Source organism: Alosa pseudoharengus, unplaced genomic scaffold (assembly GCF_046254945.1).
Source record: "Alosa pseudoharengus isolate Yale_2024_CS ecotype anadromous, Long Island Sound unplaced genomic scaffold, YU_APseudo_1.1 YU_APseudo_1.1_scf_1, whole genome shotgun sequence".
Taxonomy (NCBI): Eukaryota; Metazoa; Chordata; class Actinopteri; order Clupeiformes; family Clupeidae; genus Alosa; species Alosa pseudoharengus.
Window position 1 is genome coordinate 54,837,616 of NW_027468564.1, and position 14,847 is coordinate 54,852,462.

At 47.5% G+C, this 14,847-nt stretch overlaps 1 protein-coding gene across 4 annotated transcripts in view; it reads left to right on the plus strand.

Moving 5' to 3' along the window:
* The window catches only part of add3a (adducin 3 (gamma) a), a 105,323-nt gene that overhangs the window by 61,121 nt on the left and 29,355 nt on the right, over positions 1-14,847 (plus strand). For all 4 annotated transcript variants that reach the window (XM_076293304.1, XM_076293297.1, XM_076293296.1 and 1 more), the window contains one exon: positions 5,947-6,256. In XM_076293304.1, coding sequence (XP_076149419.1) covers positions 6,044-6,256 — 213 coding nt within the window. In that variant the 5' untranslated portion in view covers positions 5,947-6,043. The remainder of the gene's footprint in view (positions 1-5,946; positions 6,257-14,847) is intronic.

Sequence of the window (14,847 nt, forward strand, 5' to 3'; positions counted from 1 at the left end):
CCGAGGTTTTTTTTTCCTTCGTGCAGTAGTCCTCACGTGTTAGAAACACAGTCTGACTGCCACAAGGCTCTCTCCTCCTCCTGGCATTCAGTTGCTGCTGTCACTGATGCTCCCACCCCTCCTAACAGGGTGTATTCTACATTCAATTTGGCAGATCAATTAAGGTGAACCAAGGCCATGCCTGCAACCCTTAGGGATCCCATGCATGAATATATGCATTTAAAAAGAGCAAGGTTGTCAGGGCAGCACAGTTTTGGTTAATCAAACTCCTGACCCATCAGTTTAGTATGCTAGTAGTGGACCGAACAGCCAGTTAGACCGAACAGTCAGCTTAGTGGTCATTTCGAGGGCCTGGATATGTAGGAGCCAAGCCATTAGAATGATTTAACGACCCATTGCACATTAATTTCCATGAGTAATTCAGACTGCCGGCAAGCATCTGTTGAGTGGAAACGTAGGCCTGATGTTAATGTTTTTTGGTACATATCCACATCGTCCTGATTTAAGGAAGTCCCTGTTGGAAAGCACCAGGGTTTCAGTGCTTGCACACAAATATTTACTCCTGTGTTTGCCCCCCCACCCCCCTCCGATGCAAAATCATTCTGTAATCTGGAGTTTGAGGATTGGATTATGTAACCTGCCCATCTGCCACGGCACAGGCCCGAATATCCTTTTTCTGTTGCTTGAATTTGTGTGTGTGTGAGTGAGTAAATGGAATTATAGTCTCATTCATTGTGTTTGTGTGTGTTTAGTCAGGTGTGGATATCCTAGAGTAGAGTATTTAGCCAGAGTCTCCAGTGCTGGCTCTCCTTGGATGTAATCAGCCCAAGTGTTGTGGCTTGCACTCAAAAGCCCAGACTGCACTGTCTCAGAGGTGAGAGACATCCAGCGGCTGGCGAAGAAGAAGTGAGCCAACAGCACTCGGGAGACGTTTGACCTTGACTCTTTACCTGTCGACTTGATACATGCAGCTGTGTGTGGTGTGCAAGGTTCCTTATAGATGCAAATAAGCTTGTCAAGCCGGTCAAACATGGTATTGGCCTGCTCGTCATCATTGGTAAATGGTTGAATTTTAAAAATTACTAAGTGGTTAGTACTCAGGGAATGACTGCGTCTGTGTTACCAGCCGTAGTATCACAGTTATACCACTCAATATTGTGTGGCTGTTTGGATTCGATGCTATTGACACGGTGAATCAATATGGAAATGACGTTGGCTCCAAATCCAAATTAAATCTGACCGTCAGGTTTGCCTATCCCCCGCCGTTTATAACTCTGCTGTTATGAGTTCTCTCCAACCCTTCTGTTTCAGCAAGCAAGTCTGTGCCTGTAGGCTCCTGTCATGTGGGTTATGGGTGAGCCTGTTGCATTAGCCCATGTTGAATATAGCAGGTGCAGTGAAAGGAGCTCTTCTTTTTTTGGCCTACCCTTTTTGAACATGTCTGTTTTTATCTGCCCCCATTGGCTGCTGTTTGTTTTGGATTTGGACGTGAAATCTATTGTGTGTTTGATACGCAGCACACCTCATTCAATAGTTATGTGCACTATTGAATCAGCAGCTACTGGTAATTGCCACCCCCATTAACGCACACACAAACACACACAAACACACACTTTGTCCTCAGGCTGTGTGTTTTGTCAAGTGTGTTGCTGTCGAGTCTCATGATCAGAATGTGTGTTTGCCTTTCTGTAGCGTTTCTGTGTTGACGTTTAAGGTTTCTGCCCGTTATCTAACTGCCCACTGGCCCCGCTCTAGTCAGCTGGACACACACAGGACTCACTGTGAACTGAACTCTACATCTGTTACTTTCACAGAACTCTCTCTCTCTCTCTCTCTCTCTCTCTCTCCCAGATCATACAGTAAGGGATACCATTTCTGAGTAGAAGAGAGAGCACTGTTTCTCTCCCCTCTCTGTGTGAGTATCCTCATCCATCCGTCCTCCAGTCTGTCTCTCCCCCTCCGCTGGCTCTCGTGGGCCTGTTTAGACTATCGTGCGTTATCAGAGTCTACGGCGTGCCGTCTGTCTTTCTCCTGGGGAGCTCTGGCTGCCGTCTAATCTGAACCATCTTTTAAAGTGGCATTTGACCTGAATGAGGAGCTTAGCAAGGCACTGCTCAAAGATGAGATCTCCCGTCAGACCCCCACCCTGAGTGCGTCTCAACGGCGTAGGGTGGCTTGGGGGAAGATGAGGCTAAGCCTTCACCAGAGAGAGGGAAAGAGTGAGTGATGCACGTGTACAGACAATGGTCTTGTATAGTTGTGACGTGCTGTGTGTGTGTGTGTGTGTGTGACAAAGTGTAACAATGTTTGTACATGTTTATATCATTTTGTATTTGTATTTTCTTTAATTATTATTATTCCCGAGAACGCTTTGGCAATGCATCATATGGTTTGTCGTGCCAATAAAGCATATTTGAATTTGAGAGAGAGAGATGGCTAGAAGGACGGAGGGGCAGAGTAAGGTGAAGGCCCTGTTCCGTAGCCTCGGTAACTCAGTTGGAGTTGATAAACACGCATGTTCATTGTAGTCGCAGCTGCAAGTCTTTGTTTTTTTTTCACTATTCTCTCCCATAACTCTTGTCTTGCACTCTTTTTCTGTGTCTTGCTCTCTTCTCCTTTTTGCTGCCATGGTCTTGCTTGCTGCCTTTCTCTCTCTCTTTCTTTCACTCCACCCCACCACTCCTACAGTGTTCTATCACATGAAACAAAGTATGACTAAAGAGTGCAACACAGCATCTTCACCACAGTTTTTGTTTAATTTCATTTTGAGTTTGGTTTTTCTTCATGAGTTCATCCTCAAGGATTAAAGTTCTCCGTCATAGGACGGATTTCCGTCAATTTGATTTTAGAAATGTCATATTTGAGATCGATGCAGATCCGATGAGAAAAAAAATAGGAGGGGGGGGGGACTGTCACCTTTGCTTTTCCTTTTTTAAGGCAACTACAAATATTAGGTAAATGTTTAAAGACCTAATAGTGTTCTTGAGAACTTTCTGTGTCTCAATCCGTGACCGCTCAAGAAGATACGTCCTATACGGCCTACGTCAGCCATGAGTTTCGCTTTGTATGTTGTAGCTACACACTTGTCTCGGGCGTTTGCTTAAAAAAAAGAACACGTATGGAGGACTATAACGGTCTAAAAGTTGGATTATAGTGACACAATCGAGACAGCTGATGAGGTTGGCCAATCCGTTTAACTTTTTTGGATATGATATTGTGAGCTCTATGTGCGAATTCGGAGGCTTTGTTCTTTCCGTGCATCAATGTAGACACTTACTATCGCGAACTCTTGTCAGGGGAGGTCATTCATTTTGGGTGTCACCTATGACTTGAACAGATAGCCTGCTATGCCACCCGATGTAGGCTACTATTATTGTTACAGTTTTGAATCAATGCAACTAACATTATGTGTAAAGCGACGCAATATAAACCGTAGCCTATGCAATTTATTATCCCGTCTGTTATGACATACAACAATGTTTTTCACAATTTGCGACGGAAGGTTTTGACTGAGCGTGTCGAGTAAGGGGGTCAGTCGTGTTTGTGACGCACAGACAGCCTTGTAGCCTATTTTGCTTAGGCCTCACTTTTAACGACAATAGGTTGTGAGTGTATGTTGACAAAAAATAACCATACAATTAAAATAGTCAACTTAAAACTTTGCTATAAAATATTATTAATTTATAGCACAAAACCATAACCAGTGGGCCTACCAGAACCTCGCATATTAGCGTCATGATTTGTGTGCGTCTATTTGGCAAGGCCACTAGCTGTCATGGATGCGTTGTTGCTAAAGGAAGGCAGGTGTCAAAAGTTAAAAAATAAATGCAGATGGGCAGCTGATGAAAACGGGGGAGAACTAACAAGCCATGGTGTAAAGAAATTAAAGTGCCAGGAGTTTGCTTTTGCGCGGTTCGCTGCAAGAAAATTGTTTATGGATGCAATAGGAAAACGTTTTAGCACGCCACCAATCAGAAGACCGCCATAAGGTTAACGTTCGTGCACTTCAGGACATCTTCCCTACCTGGTGCAACTAGCCACCACGACAGAGGTAGGCTACGTTTATCTATGGCTGACCGTTTTTACGTTTAGAAAGTAGGCTATGCATGTTCTTTCATAGCGCAACACGACCTGTCCTTAACCATATCGCAACCTCTTGTCAACCTTATACAATCTGTTGCTGAAGACAAAAGCGCTGTCTCCAGATTGTCGTTACAAATGCGCAGACCTCCTGCATGAGCACACACAGTATTGCTGCTCATTGGAAAACTGAGTTGTCTGTAAAACTCAAAATTACCATGTTTTCATTAAATGCGGATGAGGCAACAAATGGAAATATGAACAATATCTAGAATGTTCTGATTTGTTACTTTGATGAGGAAATGGGAAGTCTTGCAAACTTGATTTTATAGATTTTACTTGGTGTTGAATTGCATATTAAGAAAAAAATCTCCCCTTTAAACACTTTTGGCCTGAAGTAATTAAATAAGAGTGTGTTAAAGCCTTTCTACAATATTGCTGCAGTAGAAAAGAACAGCAATGGCTAATCAGCAATGGTCAGGGATGGTACTAAAATATATTTTTGTTCATCAGGAAAACTCAATCTCAATCAATTACACTCTCAATTCGCCTTATTCACATGGCGGCCATTGGCGGCTAAAACGAGGCTACAGGGTACACAAACCATAGGATTGTTATGTTCTATGCATTCACCTGTAGGTGGCATTCATTATATAGTAAGTGTACCCTGTAGCCTCGTTTTGGTTTAAACAATGGCCGCTGTGTGAATAAGGCGAATACTCCCTTTACTTTGCTGTTTGCATCTTTTTGTACATTAAAAACCAATAGGTCGCGACCGCAAAAGGGGTGCTATCTCTATAGGTAGATATGAACAACGTATGACTTATGGCCTGAAAAAAGTTCAGTCAAACGATTTTTTTTCACTTTAATCCCTGCATCCTGGCATTAACACTAAACTGGACACCATCTAGTCGTCATATATTCAGTTTGGTCTCTCTTGCCTACCCCAAATTGAACCCCTCTACTCCTGTCCCTTCCACCTCACCACTTCTCAGCCCTCCCTCTACACACACACACACACACACACACACACACACACACACACACACACACACACACACACACACACACACACACACACTTACTTGTGGGACTACATTGGACAGCTTGGCATCCACTCAAAACATGGGACACAGGTCCAAACACAGGCACGAAGTCCACTGGCTGACCGTCCAGCCACCCCCACACAGCTGGCAAGACATCAGTCACTCTCGGACACTCAAAAGTGGACACATCACGTACCCTCTCTGTCTGTGTCTGCAGCGTCAAACAGAACTTCAAAAACACCATTTGGCGGCAGGCGCTGGGCCCTGGAGGGGTAGAAGCCTGTGTGTGTGTGTGTGTGTGTGTGGAGGGGGTGGGGTGATGAGATCCTTGTGCTGTATGAGTTCCGTGTTCCTTACAGTGTTGCCTAGATGCTATCAGCGTACGCACATGGAGATCTGTGGTAATGGGGAAAACAGGTGACTGCTTTGTGTGTTTGATTTGGAGAGGAAAGTTAACTGTGTGTGTGTGCTGGAGAATAAAATGCTTCAGTTGTCAGGACTGAGTGAGTAGGGGGTGTTTGTTTTGACTGTCAAATGAGCAGGTCCCCCTCAGGGATTGTTTGTCAGGGCGTCTCCTTCCTCATCTGACAGCCACACTCTTATCTGCTTCCCCTGTCACCCTGTGTGTTTGTGTGTAAGTACATTTGTGTGTGTGTGTTTGTGTAAGCGTGCACGCCTGTGTGTCTGTGTGCGCGTGTGTGTGAGCGCACCTGTGTGTGTGTGTGTGTGGAAAAGGGTCAGCGCGGTCACCTGTTGCTCAATATTTGTTTTCACAGCACTGATAACCATTTCTCTCCCCCCCCCCCCCCCCCTCTCTCAGGTGTAGTCCAGTGAGCCGTCCTCTGTGAGCGCGTGTGTGTGGTGCGTCCAGTCGGCCCGGGGAGAGAGACCGAGCGAGCAGCCCGAGAGGAGCAGCCATGAGCGCCGAGGCCACGCAGGGGGTGGTCACCAGCCCCCCCGCCCCCCTCGCCCAGCGGCCCGCCTCCGCGCCGCCCAAGGAGCGCTACTTTGACCGCGTGGACGAGAACGACCCTGAGTACCTGCGCGCTCGCAACATGTCACCCGACCTGCGGCAGGACTTCAACATGATGGAGCAGAAGAAGAGGGTCACGCAAATCCTCCAAAGCCCAGTGAGTGACACGAGCTGTGTGTGTGTGTGTGTGTGTGTGTGTGTGTGTGTGTGTGGAAGGAAGATGGAGAGACATAAGGCAAGAGACATGTTGAGATGGATGAGGTTGACATTGTTGTTTGTCCACAATCTTGGTTCTTTTGTGAATTCACATTGTACATTTAAATACTAGTCTCGCAGCTGTTACTGGATTTGTACTCTGTCTTGGCTGCCCATCGTTACCCAGCCTCCTCTGTCATCCTTGGAGTCAGTAAATGTGCCGTGTCACAGAGAGACGTGAGGATACAGCCACAGCCTGGTTTGCATTTGACATATTTGAGCGTTGTTGTGTGTTTTAGCTGCGTCCATTGTGTCTCTTTCTCTCTGAGTAAGCAGCTGTGGTATGGGGCACTGTCTCAGCTGAGCAGACAGTGACCCAGAGGAACATGTTCCCACACTTTGATGAGACCCCTGCTAAACGGAAACATCCATCCAAATATAATGTGGCCCAGGTCACAGGGGAGAGGATGGAGGATATTTTAATGCAACAAGGACCAGCCTATGGCCCAGTGAGGGCGTATCAAGTAGCCTAGGCTCTACCATCAAGTGTTTTAATCCTTTTAAGCGGAAAGGCCAGGACGAAATTTCAGCTATTGAGTTATGAAAACATTGTGTGTGTGTGTGTGTGCGTGTGTGTGTGACTAGACTATCCAATCTGTAGCTTAACCTTGAGGCTACCCTTTCTGTGTAAACCCATAAAACAGTGGAGTAGGGTGACTCCTGGGCATGTCGAGGCTAACTCCTTTCCTGGTAAGAATATATTGTTCTTAACGCCTACAGATTTAGAAACTTTTATTTCACACACACTTGCTAGATTTGCCACAGAGATTTGCCATGCAGGAAGGAAGGACATTTAACAGCACCCCACCCAAAACTGGTGTTGAGTAGTGACTGAAAGAGGAACCCGCAGATATGAACAGAGGTTAGATGTGGCAACTGACGGGATGCCACACGTGCAAGTACACAATCTCCACCAAAAACCACATACCCCTAATGCAACCACTGTAACTCGCCACACCCATCAGTTAAGACACACACACACATTCCCTTTCAAGTGCTACTGTGTAACCATAAACATAATTAGATGTTTTAGATAGTCAGGTACCTTTTTAAAACCTTGCTTATATACAACATTTCTTGAAGACTGATTTGTTTGGATGCGTTTTCAGTTTCTATTGATGACCGTAGGTTCTTCAAAGTCCTGTCTCTGGATCATATTCACAATTAAGTCCTCAAGTGTCACCTTCGTGACCCATCCCACAGGTGCACGGTTAGGGTCAGGGACCTCTGACAGGTCAAAGGTCAGGCACTGGCATCTCTAGTACATGAGAGAGGGTCAAGCTGAAGTCACCCAACGTGAGGATCAAAGCTGTGTAGGCTACATTTGAGCCTACTGCTTAATGAGACACATGCGTGACACATGGCACAGGTTTGTCCCCAACCACGTGACTCATTACCGTCCACACACACACACACACACACTCTCTGCCTGCTAGATGGAAAATGGCTGGGCCCCTCACACATTCACACATACAAAACCAGTTCCCTTTTATTTTCCATACATAACAGCAACTCCTGCGGAGACTTATGGCCATTTGGGCAGGCTACACAGGGCACGCAACTGAAGCGCTCCGTTTGCACAGTGTACGCTGCGACAATTAGCTTCCACTATAATTAATGGCTCTTTCGAAAGAATCAGACCAGTCTTCCAAAACTATTTCAGCTCTAAGAACGGAACACTTGAGTCCCATGCCTGTTGTAGCCTGCCTGTTAGAATCTACCCCGTTCTCTCTCATGTCAGTAAAGGGAAATGGCCACTAGTGAGCGTGAAAGGGAGCGCACTGGTGACACTGTAATCGTGCCATTTAAAAGAACAGAGGACACAGAGAGGCGCCACCGCACTAATAGGCCAAGAGTCGCAGCCAGTGAATCACTCTCCACACACACACACGCGCGCACACACACACACACACACACACACACACACACACACACACACACACACACACACACACACACACACACACACACACACACACACATGCGCACACACACACACACACACACACACACACACACACACACACACACACATGCGCACACACACACACATGCGCACACACACACACACACACACACACACATGCGCACACACACACACACACACACATGCGCACACACACACACACACACACACACACACACCACACACACACACACACACACACAGACATGCGCACACACACACACACACACACACACAGACAGGCCCTGGGGGAAGGACGTGGTTCAGCGCTGCGGTGGCCACACTCTGCATGGCCAGTAGTTCATCATGTTTCCACTTCTTTTCCATCTATCAGAGTTCAGCCAGTGGCTGAGTTTCTGTAAAGTCAACATCTGAGTATCTGAGTAGTGACAGCATGTCCATGCCCCCCCCAGAGCACGGAGCGGCGCAGGCCTCAGTGGACGAGACGATGAGGGAGACTGACCACACAGGCTGTAGCGCAGGAGTCCGTGTTCGTACATGGGCCAAGCATGAGCGCAGTGAGTCACTGCACAGTGCTGGAATGGCTACACTCTACACGGCCAGGATTTCATGAGGGGGAAAAACCCTCAAAAGTCCCCTGATTCAAGCTTCTTTGGTACTTGAATATTTTCAGGTTTTACTTACTGCTCTACGACAGTAGGCTGAATGTCTTTGACTTGTAGACAACATCATCTTGGACTTTTTGGGAAGCATTGATCAACATTTCTTTTAACCCATTTTTCAACCAACTAATCTGCTGATGTAGAAAATAAACCACAGATTAATAGATCAGGAAAATAATCGTTATTTGCAGCCCTCATAGCTAGGGACATTACTTTACTATGTGCTTCTCCAGGGAGCAGTGCAGGCCTCAGTGTCTGTGTGTGAGCCAGTAGAGGACTCTGGCTGCTGGCCCTGGCATGAGCGTGGTGCGGGTATGTAGAGTGGACAGGGGTGTGTGTGTGTGTGTGTGTGTGTGGTGGGGGTGGGGGGGGGGGTGTTAGGGGACCGCAGGCAGGAGGCCTTGTGTCTCCCACGGGGCTGAATGTGAGCGGCAAGCCGCAGGCCAGCCATACTCTGAACGCCTCTCTCCAACCGGCTCTGTGCAGCCGGCAGCCAAACACCTGCTCTGGGCCGTCGCAGAGCGCGCGTGTGCGTGTGCGTGTGTGTGTGCGTGTGCGCGCACATGTGAGAAAGAGAGAGACGGTGGATAGAAACACATTCTTGGCCAGATGTGTCAGCCTGCGTGTCCCTAAAAGTTAGTGTGACTGGAGAGTAGTGTCTGTGTACCCTGTGTGTGTGAGAGGGACGGAGTATAAATGGAGGCCGACAGAAAGAGAGCGCGAGCAGGTGTGTGTGACTCCCACAGCTGGGCAGTGATCTGTTGGTGTGCTGCATGAGGGCATTTCATGCCATGTCCAGTTAGTCAACAACAGCCCCTTTCATCCTCAGTGGTTTCCCTCTCTCCCTCTCTCCCTCTCTCCTCCCTCCTCTCTGTTCTTCCCTCCCCATCTCTCTCTCCCTCTCCCTATCCATCTCTCTCTCTCTCCCTCCCTATCCATCTCTCTCTCACTCTCCTTCCCTCTCTCCCTCCCTCTCTTTCTCCCTCCCTCTCTCTCCCTCCCTCTCTCTCACCCTCCCTCTCTCTCCCTCTCTCTTTCTATCCCTCCCTTTCCCTATCCATCTCTCTCTCCCTTCCTCTCTCTCACGCTCTCTCTCTCTCTCTCTCTCTCTTTCTTTCTCTCTCTCTCTCTCTCTCTCTCTCTCTTTTGAATTGTGTGTGATGTTTGTGCACCAGACGCTGTATTTCCCTAAATGACATGTTGTCAGCATGCTGAGTCCTGAGTACTATATTTGAGTCCAGACTAATATAGTTACCGAGGACCTGCCTGCCCTCACAGGCCAACGCACTTTAGTGCCCATAAAAACCCACTGGCCACAACTCACGCCAGCAAGGGGCCGGACGATCTATCAGATCTGAACTGTGTGCGTGTGTGTGTGTGAGCACGATGCATGCTTGTACGTGCAGTTATGAGGGGAGTGTTTGTGTGTGTGTCTACATTCGCTTGTGTGTGTGTGTGTGTGAGAGAGAGAGAGTGTGTGTGTGTGTGTGTGTGAGAGAGAGTGAGAGAGAGAGAGAGTGTGAGAGAGGAGTGCACTGAGTGGAACTCACAGTTGTCAGGCTGTCCTCAAAGGGCCCAGTCCACCATTGTGTCCTGTGGAGTTGTCAGCGCAGATGGTTTTGTGAAGCTCTGATTCGGTTAGTAGACAGTTGTGTGTGTGTGTCCGTGCTTCTCCCGATCACCATGGTGAATCATCGCATGCATCCGGATGTCAGTGAAACGTCGCCCTCTGCTCAATTGAGTTAGGCTAACACTTCCTCCCAGCTGGTTGGACTGTGTGTGTTGTTTTCTGACGTCCTTTCTTCTGGCTCTCCTTCTCCTCCTTTCATTTCCGCCATTTGTTCCAGACATGGTCTCGGTCAGTGTGTGTGTGTGTGTGTGTGTGTGTGTGTGTGTGTGTGTGTGTTAGTGCAGCGTGCTGTTCAGATAACATCCACAATAAGCTTGCTTGCTTATTGAGCACTGCATTGGCAGATGGATATGTGATCAAACATAGATAACAGTAAGTATAATATACAGTGTTATATTATAACACTGTGTGCAGGCCTGCCTGCTCTGCAGGGGGAAGTAAAAACAGTGAAAAGAAAATGAGTTATTTATCCAGTCGACCTACAGTGTGATGAAGTCATGAATCGAGTGGGAAAAATAATGTCAGATTGACTTGTCACTGACCGATCACAATTAATGACCAAGCAGAGAGTTATGAATCATTTGTAGGTGAATAGGTAATCCCTCTTGTTATGTCTTATATTCATTATTCGCTGCTCATTTGATACACCTGTTTCGACAGGTTTGAGCAGCTTTGAATATTCAAGCATTCATTTCCACTACAGAGGTTAAGCAGCGAATGCATTATATTGTGCACTGATCTGAGCCTGGGCCCAAAGTGTGTTGCCTTCAGCAGCATGCAGTGTTTGACAGAGACTTGGATGGGTGTGAGTTTTGGAATGTAGTGGTAAAGTTGTCAAACTTGGCCAAAGTGCTGGAGAAAGCCACCAGTGAGGGTGAGGAGATAGGGGAGATGGAGGAGCCATTGTTCTGCTAAGGGTATGCTATGCTATGCTATGCTGAGCACAATAGACGTGGGCAGCAGCCAGTCTAATTAGAGCAGCGATTCCTCACTCTTTCCCTGTCGGTTCTCAGTCTTATCACAGACTGCTGCGCTTGCCATAGGAATTCCAGCTAAGGAAGAAAGCTACATTTTAAAGTGCACAAAGTGCAACCCTCATCTCTCTCTCTCTCTCTCCCTCTCCCTCTCCCTCTCTCTCTCTCTCTCCCTCTCTCCCTCTCCCTCTCCCTCTCCCTCTCTCTCTCTCTCTCTGTGTGTGTGGGATCTCTACTTCTACGTAGTGCGTCCCTTTAAATACAGTGTTCCTGTGTGTGTTCCGCCCTCTCTTGCTCTCTATCTCTCTGCTGATCTCTCTGTGTGTCGCTCCAGAGCCTCCCTCCTGCTCTCTCCGTGCCTGTGCTGGACCGTTAGTGATTTAGTGACCTGAAGCGTTAAACACTGTCAGTGGTGCAGAAGTTATTTTGACACAGGGCTGACTCTTGGGTTTGGAGGGAGCCTGCATGACTTTTTATATATATCTATACTCTGGCCTGGATAATTTATGATCCCTGACTTTCAAGGCCTGCCTTCTTTCCTTTTCCACAATCTCTCTCTGTCTCTCTCTCTGTCTCTGTGTCTCTCTCTCTCTCTCTCTCTCTCTCTCTCTCTCTCTCTCTCTGTCTCTCACATATTTTTCCCTCCTCTGTGTCACACATCACGCATGCCCCTTTATTTTGTTGTGTTCAGTCCCCCCCCCAACCAACCATCTCACTCCTGAAGAACATAAACACTATAGTCTCCCCGGGACTGACTCCTCTGGAGCGTTGCATTTTTATTTGACAGTGATAACGTCCTGGAGGAGCCATATGCAGACTGTGTGTCTATGGTGTGTGTGTGTGTCTCTGAATGTGTGTGTGTGTGTGTGTGTGTGTGTGTGTGTGTGTGTGTGTGTGTGTGTGTGTGTGTGTGTGTGTGTGTGTGTGTGTGTGTGTGTGTGTGTGGAAGCACTGGCCCTAAGCACTGCAATAACAACACAGAATGCGCTGTGTCCCAGAGCTCTCACACAGGCAGCAGGGAAGAGCCATCTCTCTCTCTCTCTCTCTCTCTCTCTCTCTCTCTCTCTCTCTCTCTCCCCCTCTTCCTCTCTCTCTCTCCCCCCCAGCTGCCTCTTCCCCTCTATGTCCCAGCTCAGAGCCCATGAAATATGCACAACAACGGGAGAATAGAGGCTAATTGGACACCGGCAGGACTCTGATTGGAAGTGAACTGTGCCACCGGAGAGATAAGAAACACATTCACACAGTCTGAATGAGTGGGCATTTTTAATGCTAAAAAGTACTAGTTTGTTTTTTTAGTTGTTTTTTTTGTTTTTTTTTGCTGCGGTGGTGTGATGTTGGGGAACAGCATGTGTACACTCTTCATCCTTTCTTAGGTCTATTAGCACAAGCTACAACAGCATGAGTCACATTGAGCAGGAAAGAACCCAAATAAGCCTTTGTGCTTTTGTTGTGTGTTGGCGTGAGGGTTGGAGATGAGGTAAGATCATGACTCGTGTCTGATGATGGGTTGAGGCGGATGCCCCTGCATGTGTCAACAGGCCCCGTGTCGTGGGTTACACCATCACAGCCACTTAAGCTCTGTGGTGCCCCTGGTTTTCCCACGATCACACCACATACCACAACTATGATGCCCACACCACCGGCCAGCCTGTGTGTGTGTTCAGTGGAATGTGAGCTCCAGCGTAACCAGAGAACACACTCCACAGTGGAAGCTGATAAATAAAGCTGTGCTGCTCTCCATCAGGCGTCCAGCTGGGCCGCTACGTGCTGCTGCCGTTCACACAAATAGGCGTCAGCTGGAGCTGGGAATGCTGCCCTGACCGTTACCGCCCGGTGATACATGAAACCACCGGGCATGTATGTATAGTTTTCCAAACTGGATTAATCCTGTTTGTTTAGACTCTACGGCTGTTTGTGTTCTTAACACGCAGTGTTCAAATGAACCCTTTGAAGAAGTAGATCCTGATCGGTCACGAAAAAGAGGAGCAAAATCTTTTGAGTGTTGCAGTATGACTAAATAAGTAGACACGTGATATGTGTATAAGTGAATTAGAACTGATTGGAATTCATTGGGGAGCCAGCAGGAGGGAGCAGATCCAGCAGATGTGGATGTTCTATGGCGTGGTGGAGGAGACCGGGAGGGGAACAACAAGGCAAAGCCATCTCAAGTGTTGGGAAGGGCCGCATGGATGGGTAGATTTAAGTAGGGAGAAAGAGAACGAATGAATTTTCTTCCTATATGTATCTCCAATTCTAGGGAGTTTTTCCTCGCCCCTGCCTTCTTTCCTTTTCTCTGATTGTCTAACACTCTGTAAAGTGCCATGAGACGTGTAATGTTTTGGCGCACTATAAGTAAAATTTCATTGAAATTGAAATGAATTGAGATTCAGAGCAGAGTGGCATCAGAGCTGAAACGGCAGATGCTCTACAGATCTCTGAGGTGGCGGAGGCGGCACAACTGGCACATGGGCACAGCTGGCACTGCTCATTACTGTGGTGGGGGACTGTGTCCTTCCACTCGAAAACTGCAGTTTCACTTGGCATGGGAACCCTCTGGCTCACCCGGCCCCACATCGCCCAGAGTGCTTTTACTTGTTTCATTGTTTTTGTGCCCATCCTCCCTCCCTCTTTGGTTGGCTGTGTCACTCTTACCCACAATCCTCCCGGGGGCTCTCTGTGGAAATGAGAGTGAGTGCGGGAGGGAGGGAGAGAAAGAGGGCAGAGCCATGACTCATCTCATTTGCATTCACGCCGCTCTTCTCAACTGAGGTGCTTAATCATGCAGGTGACCGCGCCGTGACGACATCAGTCGTCTGGCTTCAGCTGGGATCGCTCTTCAGAGGACACTGAAAAACTTACACCAGAGACTTTCTAATGAAGAGACACAGCACTCAAAAACTCATCCATAGAAAGGCATGGAATTTTCGTAATGCCAATATGGCAGTTGTCTACATATTCCGCCCCTTGTGATCTCGCCGCTGGAGCGAAGTTCGTGCCGTGAAGGCACTTGCCTTAAAGGACTTTGCTTACAGTCTCAGTTCCTGTACAAAACTGTGCTTTGGGTTTGAAAGAAAGTTGTAGTTCACCATAGCTTTAAGGCGCCTAATTGATGTGAAGGCTTTTCATCCCAAAGGGGGGTAGTTTTCTCTCAAAGGCCCTGTCTCTCTCACCATTTCACACACTGCTCCTCAGCTACATAAAGGTCAGGTTTTACTCAGCTAAAGAAAGGTTAAGTAGCTCTCCCCCTGGCCTACACAAGTTTACAACCCCAACTTCCTCGCTTACTTTCCGTTCAGT